We start from the raw sequence: 18,390 nt of genomic DNA, 5'->3' as shown, positions 1-18,390 counted from the left end.
TATCGTTTTTTTGGGCCTTTTCTCCCAGCATTGTCCCAGCCACATCCGCAGCAGCAGGAAGAATTAAGTCGTCCACAATAGTATGGGGCTTGCATTTCCTAGCCACTCGGTAGCTCACCATATAAGACGCTTCTAACATTGTGAAAAGTGTTATGTAATCATTTGTTTGTATATAACTGCCTTGATGTTGCTGGACCCTAGGAAGAGTAGCTGCTGCCAAGGAAGCAGCTACTCTTTTAATTAAAAATATTACATGAAATTACATTTCATAACACTTTTCACTTGAGATTGAGATTTTTGGTTCTTTGTGAGACGCAGAGTAGGTGAATGGATGATCTCCGCATGTGTGATGGTGTGGGGGGTGCTTTTCTGGTGACACTGTCAGTGATTTATTTAGAATTCAAGGCACACTTAACCAGCATGGCTACCACAGCATTCTGTAGCGATACGCCATCCCATCTGGTTTGTGTTTAGTGGGACGATCATTTGTTTTTCAACAGCACAATGACCCAACACACCTCCAGGCTGTGTAATGGCTAAGAAGGAGAGTGATGGAGTGCTGCATCAGATGACCTAGCCTCTACAATCACACGACCTCAACCCAATTGAGATGGTTTGGGATGAGTTGGACCACGGCGTGAAGGAAAAGCAGCCAACAAGTGCTCAGCATATGTGGGAACTCCTTCAAGATTGTTGGAAAAGCATTCCAGTTGAAGCTGGTTGAGAGAATGCCAAGAGTGTGCAAAGCTGTCATCAAGGCAAAGGGTGTCCACTTTGAAGAATCTAAAATATAAATCACTTTTTTGGTTTCTACATGATTGTATAAGTTATTTAATCGTGTTGATGTCTTCACTATTATTCTATAATGTAGAAATAGTAAAAATAAAGAAAAACCCAAGAATAAGTAGGTGTGTCCAAACGTTTGACTTGTAAGTGATATCTGTATCGCAGTAGACTACACCACTGCTGTCATCTTTTCTCCAAGCGTTTATTCAAGTTGGATTATCTTTGGATGCCAACAGCAGTCGTACAATTGGAAGACATAGCTTGTACTGTAGCCCACAAAAGCCTATTCCTTCTCTTTTCCCGCAATCCATCAAACTAATTTGGTGTGTCATCATAGTGGTCTCTGACTTGTGGTCAGACTCGCTCAAGTGGAACAAATTTAAACGTGCACCGTTTTTCAATTCTGATTTTGAATGTCATTGAGAAAACAGAGAAGTGTCAAAGATTATTTTTTGCAAACCTCCTTTCTGTATTTAAAAGTAATCCTCTAAGTAATCATCTAGTTTTTCAAAAGTATCTGTAATCTGATTACAATTTTTTTTCTGTTAACGTAAAGGATTACAGATACCGTTTTTTGTAATCCCTTATATGTAACAGATTACATTTAATCTGTTTCTCCCCAACCCTGATTACAAGCATACCCATAACATGGTGCATCCAACACTATGCTTGAAAATATGGAGAGTGGTATTCAGTAATGTATTGTTTTGGATTTGCCTGAAACATAACACTTTGTATTCAGGACAAAAAGTGAATTGCTTTAATACATTTCTTGGAGTATTACTTCAGTGTCTTGTTGGAAACAGGATGCATGTGTTGGAATATTTTTATTCTGTACAGACGTCCTTCTTTTCACTCTGTCAATTAGGGTAGTATTGTGGAGTAACTACAAGGTTGATTCATGCTGACTACAACCACACAGCTACTGACCACAGTCACAAACGACTGACCAGTACTGAGCATATCTACTGACCACAATCACACAAGTACTGACCACAACCACACAGCTACTGACCACAATGACTGACCACAACCAAACAACTAATGACCACAACCACACAGCTACTGACAACTACTGACCACAACTACTGACCACACAACTTCTGAACCGCACAGACTTGAACACAACCACAAAACGACTGACCACACACCTACTGATCAACAAAATACTGACCAGTACTGACCACAGCTACTGACCACATTCACACAAGTACTGACGACAACCACAACCAAATCACTACTCAATCAATCAATCAACCAAATGTATTTATGAAGCCCTTTTTACATCAGCCGATGTCAAAGTGCTATACAGAAACCCAGCCAAACAGCAAGCAATGCAGATGTAGAAGCACTGTGGCTAGGAAAAACTCACTCGAAAGGCCGGAACCTAGAGAGGAACCAGGCTCTGAGGGGTGGCCAGATTATAACAGTACATGGCCAAGATGTTAAAACGTTCACAGATGACCAGCAGGGTCAGAAAATAATAATAATAATCCGTCATTGTCGAGGGTGCAACAGTGGAGTACCTCAGGAGTAAATGTAATTTGGCTTTTTATAGCTGAGCATTCAGATTTCGAGACAACAGGTGAGGTAGAGAAAGAGTCCAAAACAGCAGGTCCAGGACAAGGAAGCACGTCCAGTGAACAGGTCAGGGTTCCATAGCTGCAGGCAGATCAGTTGAAACTGGAGCAGCAGCATGACCAGGTGGACTGAGGACAGCAAGGAGTCATCATGCCAGGTAGTCCTGAGGCATGATCCCAGGGCTCAGGTCCCCCGGGATGTTAGGGAGAGGGGGAGAGAGAGAATTAGAGGGAGTATCCTAAATTCACACATACATAGGACACCGGATAAGACTTACACTAGATAAAACAGACTGACTGTAGACTCCCGACACAGAAACTATTGGATCATAGATACTGGAGGCTGAGACAGGAGGGGTCGGAAGACACTATGGCCCCATCCGATGAGGTCCCTGGACAGGGCCAACCAGGCAGGATATAACCCCACCCACTTTGCCAAAGCACAGCCCCCACACAACTAGTGGGATATCCGCAAATCACCAACTATTACTACCCTGAGACTAGGCTGATTATAGCCCACAAAGATCTCCCCCACGGCACTCACCCGGCACTCACCCCCACGGCACTCACCCGAGGGGGCGCCAACCCGGCCTGGAAGATCACGTCAGTGACTCAACCCACTCAAGTGACATACTACTCCTAGGGACAGCATGGAAGAACTAGTAAGCCAGTTACTCAGCCCCCGTAATAGGGTCAGAAGGCAGAGAATCCCAGTGGAGAGAGGAGAACTGACCAGGCAGAGACCACAAGGGCGGTTTGTCACTCCAGTGCCTTTCCGTTCACCTTCACACTCCTGGGCCAGACTACACTCAATCATAGGACCTACTGAAGAGATGAGTCTTCAATAAATACGGAAAGGTCAAGACCGAGTCTGCGTCTCCCACATGGATAGGCAGTCGATTCCATTAAAATGGAGCTCTATAGGAGAAAGCCCAGACTCTTGCTGTTTGCAATGAAATTCTATGGACAATAAGGAGGCCTGCATCTTGTGACCGTAGTGTACATGTAGGTATGTCCGGCAAGATCAAATCAGAGAGATAGGAAGGGCCAAGACCATGTAATGCTTTGCAGGTTAGCAGTAAAAACCTTGAAATCAGTCCTAGCCTAACAGGAGGCCAGTGTAGAGAGGCTAGTAATGGAGTAATATGATAAAAAAGGTTGGTTCTATTCAAGATTCGAGCAGCCATGTTTAGCACTAACTGAAATTTATTTAGTGATTTATCCTCGTAGCCGGAAAGTGGAGCATTGCAGTAGTCTAATCTAGAATTGACAAAAGCATTGATAATCTTTTCTGCATAGTTTCTGGACAAAAGGTTGACAGTGTGCTCCGAATGACCAAAAGGTCAAATATATAATGAAAACAATAGTGGTCCTAAAACGGAAACTTGAGGAACACCGAAACTTACTGATTTGTTAGAGGACAATCCATCCACAGAGATGAGATCTTTCCAACAGATAAGATCTAAACCAGGCCAGAACTTGTCCGTGCAGACCAATTAGTGTTTCCAATCTCTCCAAAAGAATGTGGTGGTAAAAGTGGCACTAAGGTCTAGGAGCACAGGGACAGATACAGAGCCTTAGTCTGACACCATTAAAAGGTTTTTACCACCTTCAGCAGTGCAGTCTCAATGCTATGATCGATCGGGTCTAAAACCAGACGGAAGTGTTTTTGTATACATTGTTTGTCTTCAGGAAGGCAGTTAGTTGCTGCCTCAAAAAACACTTGAGAGGTATGGGAGATTCAACATAGGTCAATATTTTTTTACATTTTCTGGATCAAGGTTTGGCTTTTTCAAGAGAGGCTTTATTACTGCCACTTTAAGTGAGTTTGGTACACATTCCGTGGATAAGGAGACGTTTATTATGTTCAACAAAGGAGAGCCAAGCATAGGAAGCAGCTCCTTCAGTAGTTTAGTTGGAATTACAGTCCAGTATGCAGCTTGAAGGTTTAGAGGCCATGACAATATTCATGAATGTGTCATAGGATTTTAAAAACATGTCGGTCTCCCTTGATCCTAGGTCCTGGCAGTGTTGTGCAGTCTCAGGACAACTGAGCTTTGGAGAAATATGCAGATTCAAAGAGGAGTCTGTAATTTTCTTTCTAATGTTCATGATATTTTCGTCAAAGAAGTTCATCAATTTATCACTGCTGAAGTGAAAGCCATCTTCTCTTGTGGAATGCTGCTTTTTAGTTAGCTTTGCGACAGTATCAAAAATAAATGTTGGATTGTTCTTATTCTCCTCAATTAAGTTTGAACAATAGGATGATCGAGCAGCAGTGAGGCATCTTCTATATTGCATGGTACTGTCTTACCAAGCTAATCGGAAGACTTCCAGTTTGGTGGAGTGCCATTTACGTTCCAATGTTCTGGAAGCTTGTTTCAGGGCGCGGGTATTTTCTGTATACCATGGAGCTAGTTTCTTGTGACAAACGTATTTTGATTTTAGGGGTGTGACTGCTTCTAGATTATTACACAAGGTTAAAATTAGTTCCTCAGTTAGGTGGTTAACCGATTTTTGTACTCCGACATCGTTGGGAAGGTGGAGGGAGTCTGGAAGGGCATCAAGGAATCTTTGGGTTGTCCAAGAATTTGTAGCATGGCTTTGGATGATTCTTGGTTTGTGTCTAAACAGATTATTTGTTGCATTTGCAAACATAATAAAACTGTAGTCCGATAATCCAGGATTATGAGGAAAAATGTAATATCCACTATATTTATTCCACGGGACAAAACTAGGTCCAGGTATGCCTGTGGCAGTGAGAAGGTCCGGAGACATGTTGGACAGTCTCAATGGGGATAGTTGAGCTGACTACACTGACTATGCTAGTGGCAGACTCCACTACGCTGGCAGGCTGGCTGACAGCCTGCTGCCTGGCCTGCACCCTATCTCATTGTGGAGCTAGAGGAGTTAGAGCCTTGTTTATGTTGATAGATAAGATGAGAGCACTCCTCCAGCTTGGGTGGAGTTCTTCATCTCTCAGCTGGCCAGGCCAGGCTGTTTGTGGGTGAGTCTCAGAAAGAGGGACAATTATCTACAAATTCTATCTTTTGAGAGGGGCAGAAAAACATTATCAACCAGCGATTGAGTTGTGAGACTGCTTTTGAGCTCATCACTCCCCCTAACTGGGAGGAGGCCAGAGGCAATTGCTTGATGTCAACACATCTTTCTAGCTAGTTTACACGCTGAAGCTATGTTATGCTTGGTGACCTCTGACTGTTTCATCCCAACATCGTTGGTGCCAAAGTGGATAACAATATCCCTATCCTCTCTACACTCGCCAGTTTTAGCCTTAGCCAGCACTGTCTTCAGATTAGCCTTTACATTGGTAGCCCTGCCCCCTGGTAAACAGTGTATGATCTGGATGATTATTTTTATGTCTAATACTGCGGGTAATGGAGTCGCCAATGACTAGGGTTTTCAATTTGTCAGAGCTAATGGTGGGAGGCTTCAGCGTCTCAGACCCCGTAACGGGTGGAGGAGAGATGGCTCGGCCATCCAACTCGTTGCTTAATGGGGAGAACCTGTTGAAAGTTTCTTTCGGCTGAATGAGCGACACCAGTTGAGCATTCCGACAGCATTTCCTTCCAGAAGCCTTGAGAAAATTGTCCGGCTGCAGGGACTGTTTGAGGTGATTTATACTGCTATCTCTACTTATTGGGCACTGACGCTGTTTCATCCTTTCCTACACTTAAATTGTCCTTGCCTAACGATTGCGTCTGAAGCTGGGCTTGCAGCATGGCTATCCTCACCACAAGGCGATAGTTTTCCTGTCTATTATGAGTACAGCGACTGCAATTAGATGGCTTAATGTTACTACTTCGCTTCGGCTGGTGGAGGTCCTGTAGAACCATGTCCAGATAAAGTGTCCGGGTGAAAAAGTTGAATGAAATAAGTTGAGCGAGGAAAATAAAACTTATGATATTGGTAAATTAGCTCCGGTAAAGTTGTCAGGTAGCAACAAAGTACCAACAAACAGCAGCACGGAGACAAGTCTGGAAGTTGTGACCGGAAGTAACTGACCACAACCACACAGCTACTGACCACAACTACTCACCATAAAACGTTTTTATTGACCACTACTACTTACCACATAACTATTGAACCACATAACTGCTGACCACAACTACAAAACTATGACCTCAACCACACAACTGCTGACCACAACCACACAACTGCTGAACCACACAACTACTGACCAAAACCACACAATTACTGACCACAGCTACTAACCACAACCACAAAACTACTGACCAAAACCACACAACTACTGACCAGTACTGACTAGGGCTGTGGCAGTCATTACATTTTGTCAGCCGGTTATTGTCATACAAAAGACTGCCGATCTCAGTAATTGACCATTATGATGGACATGCTGCTGATACCATAAAGTGGCGTGTTTTTTTTGTTCTTTTGAGTGATTTTAGAAGGATTTAGAATTGGAGCAACATTATTTTCCTGATATGATGGCATAGGCTCTTCAGCTATATTTTCCGGAGTACATGATTTTTGTAGCTTGTCCATATGATTTTTGTAGCAAGTCCATTTTGTGGCTGTATAGTCTTTTTGTTTCCCCGCCCACTGTCTTACCATAAAATGGTGGCCTTTTCTGTGCTAATACTAAAGATTTTCGGTGGCAAAGCATTATTTTTGCCACCTCCCATCTGTGAAATTCTCCTTTAACTGGAAAAACCAGCAGAACATGCAAAGAGAGAAAGCATTTACCCGAATCTCAGTGGAAATTCGGTGCTTTTTTCAAATGGTATTTCACTGGCATCCCAGGGACCCTGCCCATCATTCGCCTGAGAGCACTTTGCTAAATAGCAATCCTCCAATGGGGGGCCAGCACCACATGGCAGCCTGGGATTGGCTGGAGGGCATGACTAATGCTTTTTGGGAGAGCCAATGGGGTGTAAGTGAAGGGACCTGAGTCACCCTGTCAGTCAGTGTGCTCTGTCACTCTCCCTTCATTAGACACACACACAAACGTTTCTTATCTTTAACCCTGGCAGTGCCAGAATGGGTGGTAACGAGGGGAAAGAGAAATTGGCGTGCTCAGCTCAAATTTGTAGTAACAAAAAGTATTTGTGTGTAGGGTTCAAAAGGCATATGGCTGAAGAAAGAAAAAACCTGCACTCACTGAAATATTCTTTAAGTTTTAATATATTTTTTTAGCAGCAGAGGTCAGAACAAACTGACACGTTTTGTCGACAGCCTTCCTCAGCCTTTGGGAACACTTGACAAAAACCCATATTTATAGATGTCACATTGCAGTACTGCTTCTTTGTTTTTTCACTATTTACATATATTTTTACATACATATTCTACTATTTTCCGCAATAGCTTCAAAATGTACATTTGAATAAACAAAGAAATGTGCAGCTATTGCTCACAGGAAGCAACCTAAGATCCTTCTTCACCCTCGTACGGGAAAGAACATGTATGTCAGGTAGAATTTCTTGTTAAAACAAGATTAGTTTTCTATTTACTTAGTGTCCATGTGGATATTATTATGTTCGAAACTGTAATATAATTGAAAGTTCATATTACAGAGTACATATACATTCTTAACCCGGCACGCTTCAACAAAAACAACACCGAGCTGTTGTGCATGAGGGCCCCCCACTGACCCAGAGGACTGGGTTATCTCACTCTGTGAGGCCGACGTGAGTAAGGTTTTTAATCAGGTCAACACTCGTAAGGCCACGGAGCCGGACGGTATTCCAGGCCGCGTTCTTGGAGCATGCGCAGAACAGCTGACAGGCATATTCACGGTAATTCTCTATCTCTCCTTGTCCCAGTCTGTAATCTCCACAAGCTGACCACCATAATTCCTGTTCCCAAGAACTCTAAGGCTACCTACCACACTGACTACTGCCCTGTAGCACTCATATCTGTAATCATGAAGTGCTTTGAAAGGCTGGTTATGGGACACATTAACTCCATCATCCCAGACACTCTAGACCCACTTAAATTTGCATACCGCCCCAACAGATCCATAGACAACGCAATCTCAATTACACTGCCTTCACCCACCTAGATAAGATAAATACCTACATGAGAATGCTGTTTATTGTCTACAGCTCAGCATAGTCCCCAAGCTCATCACCAAGAATGGAACCCTGGAACTGAACATCTCCCGCTGCAACTAAGTGATCTGACCCCAAGTGATGAGGGTAGGCAATATCACCTCCCCCACGCTGACCCCTCAACACAGGGGACCCATAAGGATGTGTGCTTAGTCCCCTCCTGTACTCTCTGTTCACCCACGACTGTGTGGCCACACAACTCTAGTATCATCATCTTCAAGTTTGCTGATGACACGACGGTGGTAGGCCTGATCACCGGCGACAATGAGACAGCCTACAAATCAATGACCTGGCAGTATGGTGCCAGGACAACAACCTCTCCCTCAATGTCAGTAAGACCAAGGAGCTGATTGTGGACTACAACAGAAAATGGAGGGGTGTACGCTCGCCCATCCATATTAGGTCCACTTTAGTGAGTGGAGCAGGACGAGAGCTTAAAGTTCCTCGGTGTCCAAATAACCAAGGACTTAAAATGGTCCACGCACACAGTTGTGAAGAAACACAACAGCTCTCAAATCCTTCAAAAAGTTATACAGCCTCCAGTATTTATGCTGCAGTAGTTTATGTGTCGGGGGGCTAGGGTCAGTTTGTTATATCTGGAGTACTTCTCCTGTCCTATTCGGTGTCCTGTGTGAATCTAAGTGTGCGTTCTCTAATTCTCTCCTTCTCTCTTTCTTTCTCTCTCTCGGAGGACCTGAGCCCTAGGACCGTGCCCCAGGACTACCTGACATGATGACTCCTTGCTGTCCCCAGTCCACCTGGCCGTGCTGCTGCTCCAGTTTCAACTGTTCTGCCTTATTATTATTCGACCATGCTGGTCATTTATGAACATTTGAACATCTTGGCCATGTTCTGTTATAATCTCCACCCGGCACAGCCAGAAGAGGACTGGCCACCCCACATAGCCTGGTTCCTCTCTAGGTTTCTTCCTAGGTTTTGGCCTTTCTAGGGAGTTTTTCCTAGCCACCGTGCTTCTACACCTGCATTGCTTGCTGTTTGGGGTTTTAGGCTGGGTTTCTATACAGCACTTTGAGATATCAGCTGATGTACGAAGGGCTATATAAATACATTTGATTTGATTTGATTTGACCATTGAGAGCGTCTTAACCGGCTGCATCACTGCTTGGTATGGCAACTGCACCCCCCTCGATCGCATGGCGCTACAGAGGGAGGTACAGACAACCCAGTACATCACTTGGGCCAAGCTCCCTGCCATCCAGGACCTCTATATCAGGTGGTTTGAAAGGATAGCCCAGAGAATTGTTAGACTTCAGCCACCCAAGCAATAGACTGTTCTATCTGCTTCCACACGGGAAGCGGTACCGGAGCAACAAGTCTGACATCTACAGACTCCTGAACAGCTTCTATCCCGAAGCCGTAAGACTGCTAAATAGCTAACAAAAAGGTTACAGGACTATCTGAATTTATCTTTTATTGTATTGTTTTTTTGCACTGACTCTCTGCACACTCGCACTCCAACACACATACTCACGCATACACTTCATTTGCTCACACACACACATTCATACTGACTCTATACACACGTACACACACATATACAATCATCATATATGCTGCTACTACTCTGTTTATCTTATATCCTGATGCCTAGTCACCTTACCCCTGTACATATCTACCCTTACCACTCCAGCATCCCTGCCCATTGTAAATGTGTTTTTGGCACTGACCCTGATGCTTACCTACTTTTGCGTGTTCTTTTTTCTATTTCTCGTGTGTTTTGTTCTACTTTACTCAGTACTACTGATATTGATTACTGCATTGTTAGGAAAGAGCTTGCAAGAAAGCTTTTCTCAAGTTTTTGAATTCAAATACCCTCACATAAATAAATACCTCAATGAAAATATATTGTAAAAAAACAATTCACATATCATCATCAAACTACTCTCTTAAGTGAAACATAAAAGGCAGACACTGTTTCTCAGGGGTTAACTAGGATGAGAGGGGCAGATGGGGGTCTTTTTTTTTTTTTTTTTTTAAATACTGGGCTCCATTCTGCTAGCCTAGTGCTAACTGCCTGCCTGCTAGCACTAACTCTTCTCTTCTCTCTGCTACAAGTTTGATCCGCCAATGTACACAGGGTTATGGCAGCGCAGAGCGCCGTGCGTTAGCTCCTAGACTTATGAGAATTGTGGATTGTGTCAGAATGGGTTTAACTCCTTGTTTGTTGGGCGGTGGGTAGCCTAGCGGTTAGAGCGTTTTGCCAGTAATCAAAAGGTTGCTGTTTCGAATCCCCAAGTAGATATAGGTGAAAAACCTTGAGCAAGACACTTATCCATAATTGCTCCTGTAAATCGCTCTCGATTAGAGTGTATTTTAAATTAGGTAAATGTTGTGAAGTACAGACCATACAGGGGCAAAAGGGTGGTGTTTTTGGTCTTTTAGCATTTTTTGTTTGACTGGTTGGGGATTATTTGGACTTGGAAAGAATTGCTTGGTTCAGAGAAAATTATGCTCTCTTTGAGGTTTTGGAGAAATTAGATATGGAATAGATCCGATTTGAATGCTGTCATATTTTCTTAGACTACATTAGAATTTGGCAGCTGAATTGTTACAATATTATTGCGTAATAGCATGGTTTTATTGTGTGTTTGTGATGGAAAGAAAAAAAACAGTACACCTGCAGTGAATTATTTATGTGTGCCTGCCTGTGTGTGTCTGTCTTCCAGCCTGCCTGTGTATGTATGTATGTCAAATCAAATTGTATTTGTCACATGCTTCGTAAACAACTGATGTAGACTAACAATGAAACGCTCACTGTGTATTCTTCGAGCTCTCACAGGCCTGTTTAGCAGCAGTCAGGGTCCTGTTCCAGATGGGTTCAGGCTGAGATTGAAGCGTAACTAAGCGTGCAGCAAAGTTTCTCCTCTACAGCCGAGGTACAGCCACGATACGGTGCTGCTCAAGGACAAAATGGAGAGGACACCCCATGATACTCGTGATGCATCACTTCCTCTCGCCCCACGGTGTCCCATATACACAGTCTGAGAGACCCTGACAAAACACACACACACAAACTCACACACTGGCCAAACACACACACACCTTCTGAACACAGGGCCACTGACCAAACTCACACTGACTGAAACCACAAACACACACCAATCAAACACACATACACCGGCTGAACGTGGGGCCACCGGCTGGGCACAGACCCCTCGCCCACCAGAGAAAGAACGGCTTGTGGATGGCTACCTTCCAATACAACAATATAAAAGCCTCTACAAAAATAATTTAATCACAGTGACACTTTATTTTACAGTCCACTATTTATCTGGTCTTTGTTGATAAAATAACATGTCAAGAAATACATAATTAATTTTACCAAGTCATTTGAAAAGCAACAGTATGTACCAAGTATTTAGCAGTTGAGATGAATTTCTCAGTAAGCCACAGAATGATTTTAACATTGTTACCTCTTAATTTCAACCAACTGATAAAGCATGAAAATGTTTTTGGCGTTTCTTTATGCTTGTACAATATCTACTGCATAATGTAGGCTGTTTATCTTTGTCCCTATGCAGATAAGCAGATGATTGTTAAGTTATTCGCTTGAAGATATTATTGATATTTCTGTGTTCATGTATAGGCTCATGTACATGTATGTATTTTCCTTTCCACTATACAGGTAAGCAGGTGATCCATCCAAACCAGGTCCAGGCGGTACAGGAGGAGTTCTCACCCAGTCAGGAGAGGGTCCAGTGGGCTACAGAACTGATTGCTGCCTTTGACGAGTACCAGAAGCTGGGAAAGGTAAATCAACTATAGTAGTCAGCCTCAGAAGGTAGAGTTAAGAAATATTTTTTTACGTGTCGTTGCTTAGGACTTTAGAACGAAATTCACAGGATGACATCAGTGCATAACTGCATTAAAATACACATTACAGGATGGCTCATGCTATGCCATTATATGCAAGAAAATATAAAGAATACAAATATCAATTTAGTTATACCAGGGGTCATCTACCTCTGCTCTATGATATGACATTTATACACTGTGCCTCCCTTTGTGCAGCGCATTCAGAAACTATTCACACCCCTTGACTTTTCCTCATTCTGTTACGTTACACACTTATTCTAAAATGTATTAAATAGTTATTTTCCCTCATCAATCTACACACAATACCCCATGATGACAAAGCACAAACAGGTTTTCAAAAAACTGAAATTTCAAATTTACATAAGTATTCAGACCCTTTACTCAGTACTTTGTTGAAGCACCTTTGGCAGTGATTACAGCCTCGAGTCTTCTTGGGTATGATACTACAAGCTTGTATTTGGGGAGTTTCTCCCATTCTCTTCTCTGCAGATTCTCTCAAGCTCTGTCAGGTTGGATGGGGAGCGTTGCCGCACAGCTTCAGGTCTCTCCAGAGATGTTCGATCGGGTTCAAGTCCAGGCACTGGCTGAGCCACTCAAGGACATTCAGACACTTGTCCCGAAGTCACTGTGTTGTCTTGGCTGTGTGCTTAGAGTCGTTGTCCTGTTAGAAGGTGAACCTTCGCCCCAGTCTGAGGTCCTGAGCGCTCTGAAACAGGTTTTTATCAAGGATCTCTCTGTACTTTGTTACGTTCGTCTTTCCCTCAATCCTGACTCATCTCCCAGTCCCTGCAGCTGAAATAAAATCCCCACTACATGATGCTGCCACCACCATGCTTCGCTGTAGGGATGATGCCAGGTTTCCTCAAGACATGACGCTTGGCATTCAGGCCAAAGAGTTCCATAATGGTTTCATCAGACCAGAGAATCTTGTTTCTCATGGTCTGAGAGTCTTTAGGTGCCTTTTGGCAAACTCCAAGCGGGCTGTCATGTGTCTTTTACTGAAGAGTGGCTTCCATCTGGCCACTGATTGGTGGAGTGCTGCAGATATGGTTGTCCTTCTGTAAGGTTCTCCCATCTCCACAGAGGAACTCTGGAGCTCTGTCAGAGTGACCATTGGGTTCTCGATCACTTCCCTGACCAAAACCCTTCTTCCCCGACTGCTCAGTTTGGCCAGGCGGCCAGCTCTAGAAAGAGTCTTGGTGGTTCTAAACTTCTTCCATTTAAGAATGATGGAGGTCACTGTGTTCATGGGGACCTTCAATGCTGCAGAAATGTTTTGGTACCCTTCCCTAGATCTGTGCCTCGACACAATCCTGTCTCGGAGCTCTACAGACAATTCCTTCAACCTCATGGCTTGGTTTTTACTCTGACATGCACTGTCAACTGTTGGACCTTATATAGACAGGTGTGTGCCTTTCCAAATCATGTCCAATCAATTGCATTTAGCACAGGTGGACTCCAATCAAGTTGTTGAAACATCTTAAGGATGGAAACAGGATGCACCTGAGCTCAATTTCGAGTCTTATAGCAAAGGGTATAAATACTTATATAAATAAGGTATGTGTTTTTTCTTTTTTATAAATGTGCAAAACATGTAAAAACATGTTTTCTCTTTGTCATTATGAGGTATTGTGTGTAGATTGATGAGGGAAATGTTTTATTGAATCTATTTTATAATAAGGCTGTAATGTAAAAACTCAGTGGGTCTAAATACGTTCTGAATGCACTGTATATGCGCACACACACACATCTTAATCGTTAATGTCCTTTTCTGTATACTCGCCAGTGTGACACTGCAGGGTAAAGTAGAGTAGATTTGGGTTTGGAATATGGAATGGTGTGGGGCGGAGTGTTTGATTAAGTGTAGATTATTAAATATCAAATGGCCACCCGGGCTATTTGCATTGACTCCCCCCTTTCATTTTACAATGTTGCTACTGGCGGTTTATTATCTATGCATAGTCATTTTATCCCTAACTTCATGAACAAATTACTTCGACTAACCTGTACCCCTGCACATTGACTCGGTACTGGTACCCCCTGTATATAGCCTCCTTATTGTTATTTTATTGGGTTACTTTTTTATTTCCAACTTTAGTTTATTTATTCTTAACTATATTTTCTTAAAATTGCATTGTTTGTTAAGGGCTTGTAAGTAAGCATTTCCCGAAATACCTGTTGTATGCGGCGCAGGTGACAAATAAAATGTGATTATTGTTTCTAATTTAGTGCGTCGTTGCCTCCTGTGTGTAGTGCTCTGTGGGCTGCCTGCCTATTGAGGGAGAGGCTGGTGTGAGAAATACACAATCTGCCCCACACCTCTCTCTCTCTGCCTGCCGGCTTCTGCCCTGCCAACACTAAGTATCGTCCTAGGGACCATCCTGCGCAACCCTTGTGTGTGTGCGTGTTGTCTAAGGCGTTTGAGCAGAGAGCAGAGTCATTCTCTTTCTCTGCCCCAGCGGCATTTGTTTCTTCCTGAACTCTCTGTTGTTATTGACTGTGAATGCCTTGCCAATGTCTTCTTATTTATATTGTCTAGTTTTAGAAAATGTTTTCCCTCATTTAGCGAACTGAGCTCAGGATATTTTAGGTTGCTTGTGAAGTAACTGGCTGGTGAGCTGATCAGAAATGTCCGCTTTTTAGTCTGGTAATTTCACAACTGTCAAATAAAGATACTGAAATATCATAGTATGTAGGTCAATAAATGAACATATCTCCTGTCCATTTTAATGGTGTTCTGCAGCAAAGTAGTCGATGTCAACCCATGATCAGAGTTGTTATGACTAGGGCCAGTTGTTTTGGGTTTTATTTTTAATTTTATTTTTATCAATATTTACAGCATTATCCACTAGGTTTTCTTTAATTGACACAAGCTATCTCTAATAAATCAAGCCCCCCCCCAACCCTAAAGCTGCAACAACCAAACATCTCTCTGCCACATGACAAAATCTGTAGAATTGCAGGAAATTAGCTTGATAACTGAAAAATGTTATCTCCTATGCCAAGAGATGGGCCTTTAAAATGTTCCTTCCCTGGGCCCGAGACTTGGTTTGTCTGGCCATGCATTGCTGAAGTCGTTCATTGTTTAATAAATCAACAATAGTGAAAATCCTTGTATGCTATTTGTTTCTCACTCGATTTGTGTTCTGATTATAAAGGGGTCGTTGATTCATTTGATATCACTGAAGGGGTCCCTGGCCCCAAAAAGTTTGAGAACCCCTGTGCTAAATGACTAAATATATGTATATATAAAAAAGAAAACTCACCCTTTTGGTGAGGTGCTGATGACTCTGAAATGAAAGTCGGACACTGTTTTCTCTTTGCGGTGAACTTTTATTACCCCAAAAGTTTCCTGAAATTTGGAGCAACACGTGCAAGACCTCAAGTTAGGATTTGCCCCCCAGTACTAACACATTGGGTCTTTTTTAATTCCTTGCCTCCTCTACTTTGTTGGCCCAATCTAAAATGATCTAACCAGGTGCAAGCCAACCTAGTGATGAGCTTCCACAAAATGTTTTTACCTGTCAAGTATTTTCCAACCAGTGCAGATGAAGGGGAGGAGATAAGGAAGCATTCTCTGGTTGAGTCCCAATAATCTCTCCTTCCTCCTGAATGTGCACTCATTCACTACTCCCCACAAGTATTAAAAGCATTGGATTGGTGTAGACATGAACTAGAGGGAGTTTCCATATACTTGAAAGCAAAGTAAACAAATGCACACTTCTGGAGAAAGGAGATATTATTGGGATGCACACTAGCTTCACCAGTATTCTCCACTGACCTCTTCTCCCTGTCTCCAGGGTGCCTTCAACTTCCGGGGCAGTATGATCGACATGCCCTCAGTGAAGCAGGCTCAGAACATCGTAACGCTAGCTGCTGCCGTCACAGGGAAGTGAGGCGCTCTGGAAGAAGATATGGGGGGGAGGAAAGAACAGAGGAGTGAAATGAGGGGACGGAAAATCTAGACAAGTTGAGAGACAGTGAGAAGTGTCACTTTTATGTATACCCTGGCATTAGCGAGAGGTGAATGTATACCACCGGACACCCCAAATACTTCGACCAGACAGGTTTATCAGCTGGTATCAAGCACCAACATTTCAGAAACTTTGTACTAGGCCTGGTGTATAGTCACTTAAATTGTAGATGTTTTTTTGTTTTGTTTTTATTAAATTGATTATTGTTGATAAATGAAATGCATTTGATTAATTTGTTCACTGATAAAGCACTAAATGTTTGATATTCATATCCTACGGTGTCTTTGTGGTAAGAATGACAGGTTTACGGTCAATGTTTTAGACTAATGTAAAGCAGGATATTATTTTACACTTTTCATACTACTGACTGTGCCAAACTGCACTGTACTGCGCTGGCCTGGTTGCGCATGTACCATAGTTGCTGGAACCATGCTGGAAAGGGCAATTTGAGAAGAAAATATCCATGCCAGCACATTACAGTTCGGGTTGGCACGATGGTTGTGAAAATACTATTTAAGAATTCCAGTTGTTTCAATGGTAACCCACATGAAAACTTCTACAGTTTACTATAGAATACTACAGTACTTACTATAGAATGATGTAGTGAACTGTTGTATCCTGTAGAATCTGTAGTATCCCTTGACACACTGTAGTATCCCTCGATCATGTGTAGTACGTACTATACAATGTTGTATACTATAGTAAATACTGCAGTATACTACAGTCTGCAAAAACACAACAGTAAAGTCAGCAAAAATACTACAGTAATGCTACAGTACTTAATTTGCCTATACCCTCCCCATTCCCCTCCCGCCACCCATAAGTGAGAAACCTACATGCCAAGTATAGACTATAATGTGTTCCCTACACATTATAAGAAAGAGCAGAAGCTATGAAATATCTGTTCAGACCCCAGTCCAACCTACATACAGGTTATGGAAAATGTGCTCTTATTTGTCTAATAGGTTTCCTCAAGGAGAAGATCCCCACTTATATGTCAAAGATCATAAAACAAAAGCACTATAGTAAATACTACAGTAATGTCCGCAAAACCACCACAATAATTACTTCAGTATTTATACTATAGTAAACAGTAGGTACCACAGCTCAGTCCGCAACATCATTACAGTCTGCAATTACTATATATTTTTTATTATTGTATTATTGTATTTTTTTAACCTTTAACTAGGCAAGTCAGTTAAGAACAAATTCTTATTTTCAATGATGGCCTAGGAACAGTGGGTTAACTGCCTTGTTCAGGGGCAGAACGACATATTTTTACCTTATCAGCTCGGGGATTCGATCTTGCAACCTTTTGGTTACAGGTCAAACGCTCTGACCACTAGGCTACCTGCCGCCCCTAGGCTTCCTGCAGCCCCAATACAACAGTGTTTATACTATAGTAAACTATAGTATTTTTTCATGTGGTAATGGAGCATCCAGGTACACTAGGGGGTGCGGGCACTTTTTGGCAGTGCGTGTGCCTTTGCCTCCTGCCTCTCCTGGGTCATGACAGATGCTCACCCACCTCCGGGGTCCAGCTGGGTGAAAGGCTAAACAAACACAACAAGACGCTGTTGTTCTTCCATTCAGGCTGGGCACTGTGGGCACACACACTCACACACAGACACACACACACACACACAGACACACTCCTTCGGGCCCCAGCACTCAGCCCCACATCAAAGCTCTGTTTGCTAAAGAGCCTTAACACATTTAGTTATAGCAACAATCTGAGATTTTGCTTCAGTCCTGTCAGTAAAGCTAAGATCTTTGTGTGTGGACTGAGGGCCGATGTTCTTCTTGAAGGTGCCGTATTAATACGATTGAACTGGGCATCAGGCTCTCGCTGACCTCAGCACCAGAGATGCATACAAACCACGGATTCAAACAGGCACTAACATGTAAATACATGCACTGTCTCTGTGTATCATACACACAAACGTATTCTCACACACACACTTTGACCATTTATCGCAAAATAAAAAATGAACAATTGTCCATATTTCTCTGTTTTTACTTCTCTCCTTCTTGTGGTGAGGTTCCTTTTGTAACTGCTGCTACACAGCCACTAACTGGGAACTGAGGCATAATGTGTTGAATGGTTAATGGTGCCATTGGTGG

The 18,390-nt window shown here is 42.7% G+C and overlaps 1 protein-coding gene across 1 annotated transcript in view; it reads left to right on the top strand.

Annotated features, from left to right (window-relative positions):
* clybl (citrate lyase beta like) overlaps positions 1-16,537 on the top strand; it is a 213,777-nt gene extending 197,240 nt beyond the window's left edge. Inside the window, exons 7-8 of the mRNA XM_024402713.2 lie at positions 12,102-12,226; positions 16,093-16,537. Of these exons, the coding sequence (XP_024258481.1) occupies positions 12,102-12,226; positions 16,093-16,188 (221 nt within the window). The 3' untranslated portion in view covers positions 16,189-16,537. The remainder of the gene's footprint in view (positions 1-12,101; positions 12,227-16,092) is intronic.
* Positions 16,538-18,390: the final 1,853 nt, after the last annotated feature.

The sequence above is a fragment of the Oncorhynchus tshawytscha genome, linkage group LG03 (genome assembly GCF_018296145.1).
Source record: "Oncorhynchus tshawytscha isolate Ot180627B linkage group LG03, Otsh_v2.0, whole genome shotgun sequence".
Classification (NCBI taxonomy): domain Eukaryota; kingdom Metazoa; phylum Chordata; class Actinopteri; order Salmoniformes; family Salmonidae; genus Oncorhynchus; species Oncorhynchus tshawytscha.
Note: the sequence above shows the minus strand (reverse complement) of the source record. Positions and strands in the feature narration are given on the sequence as shown.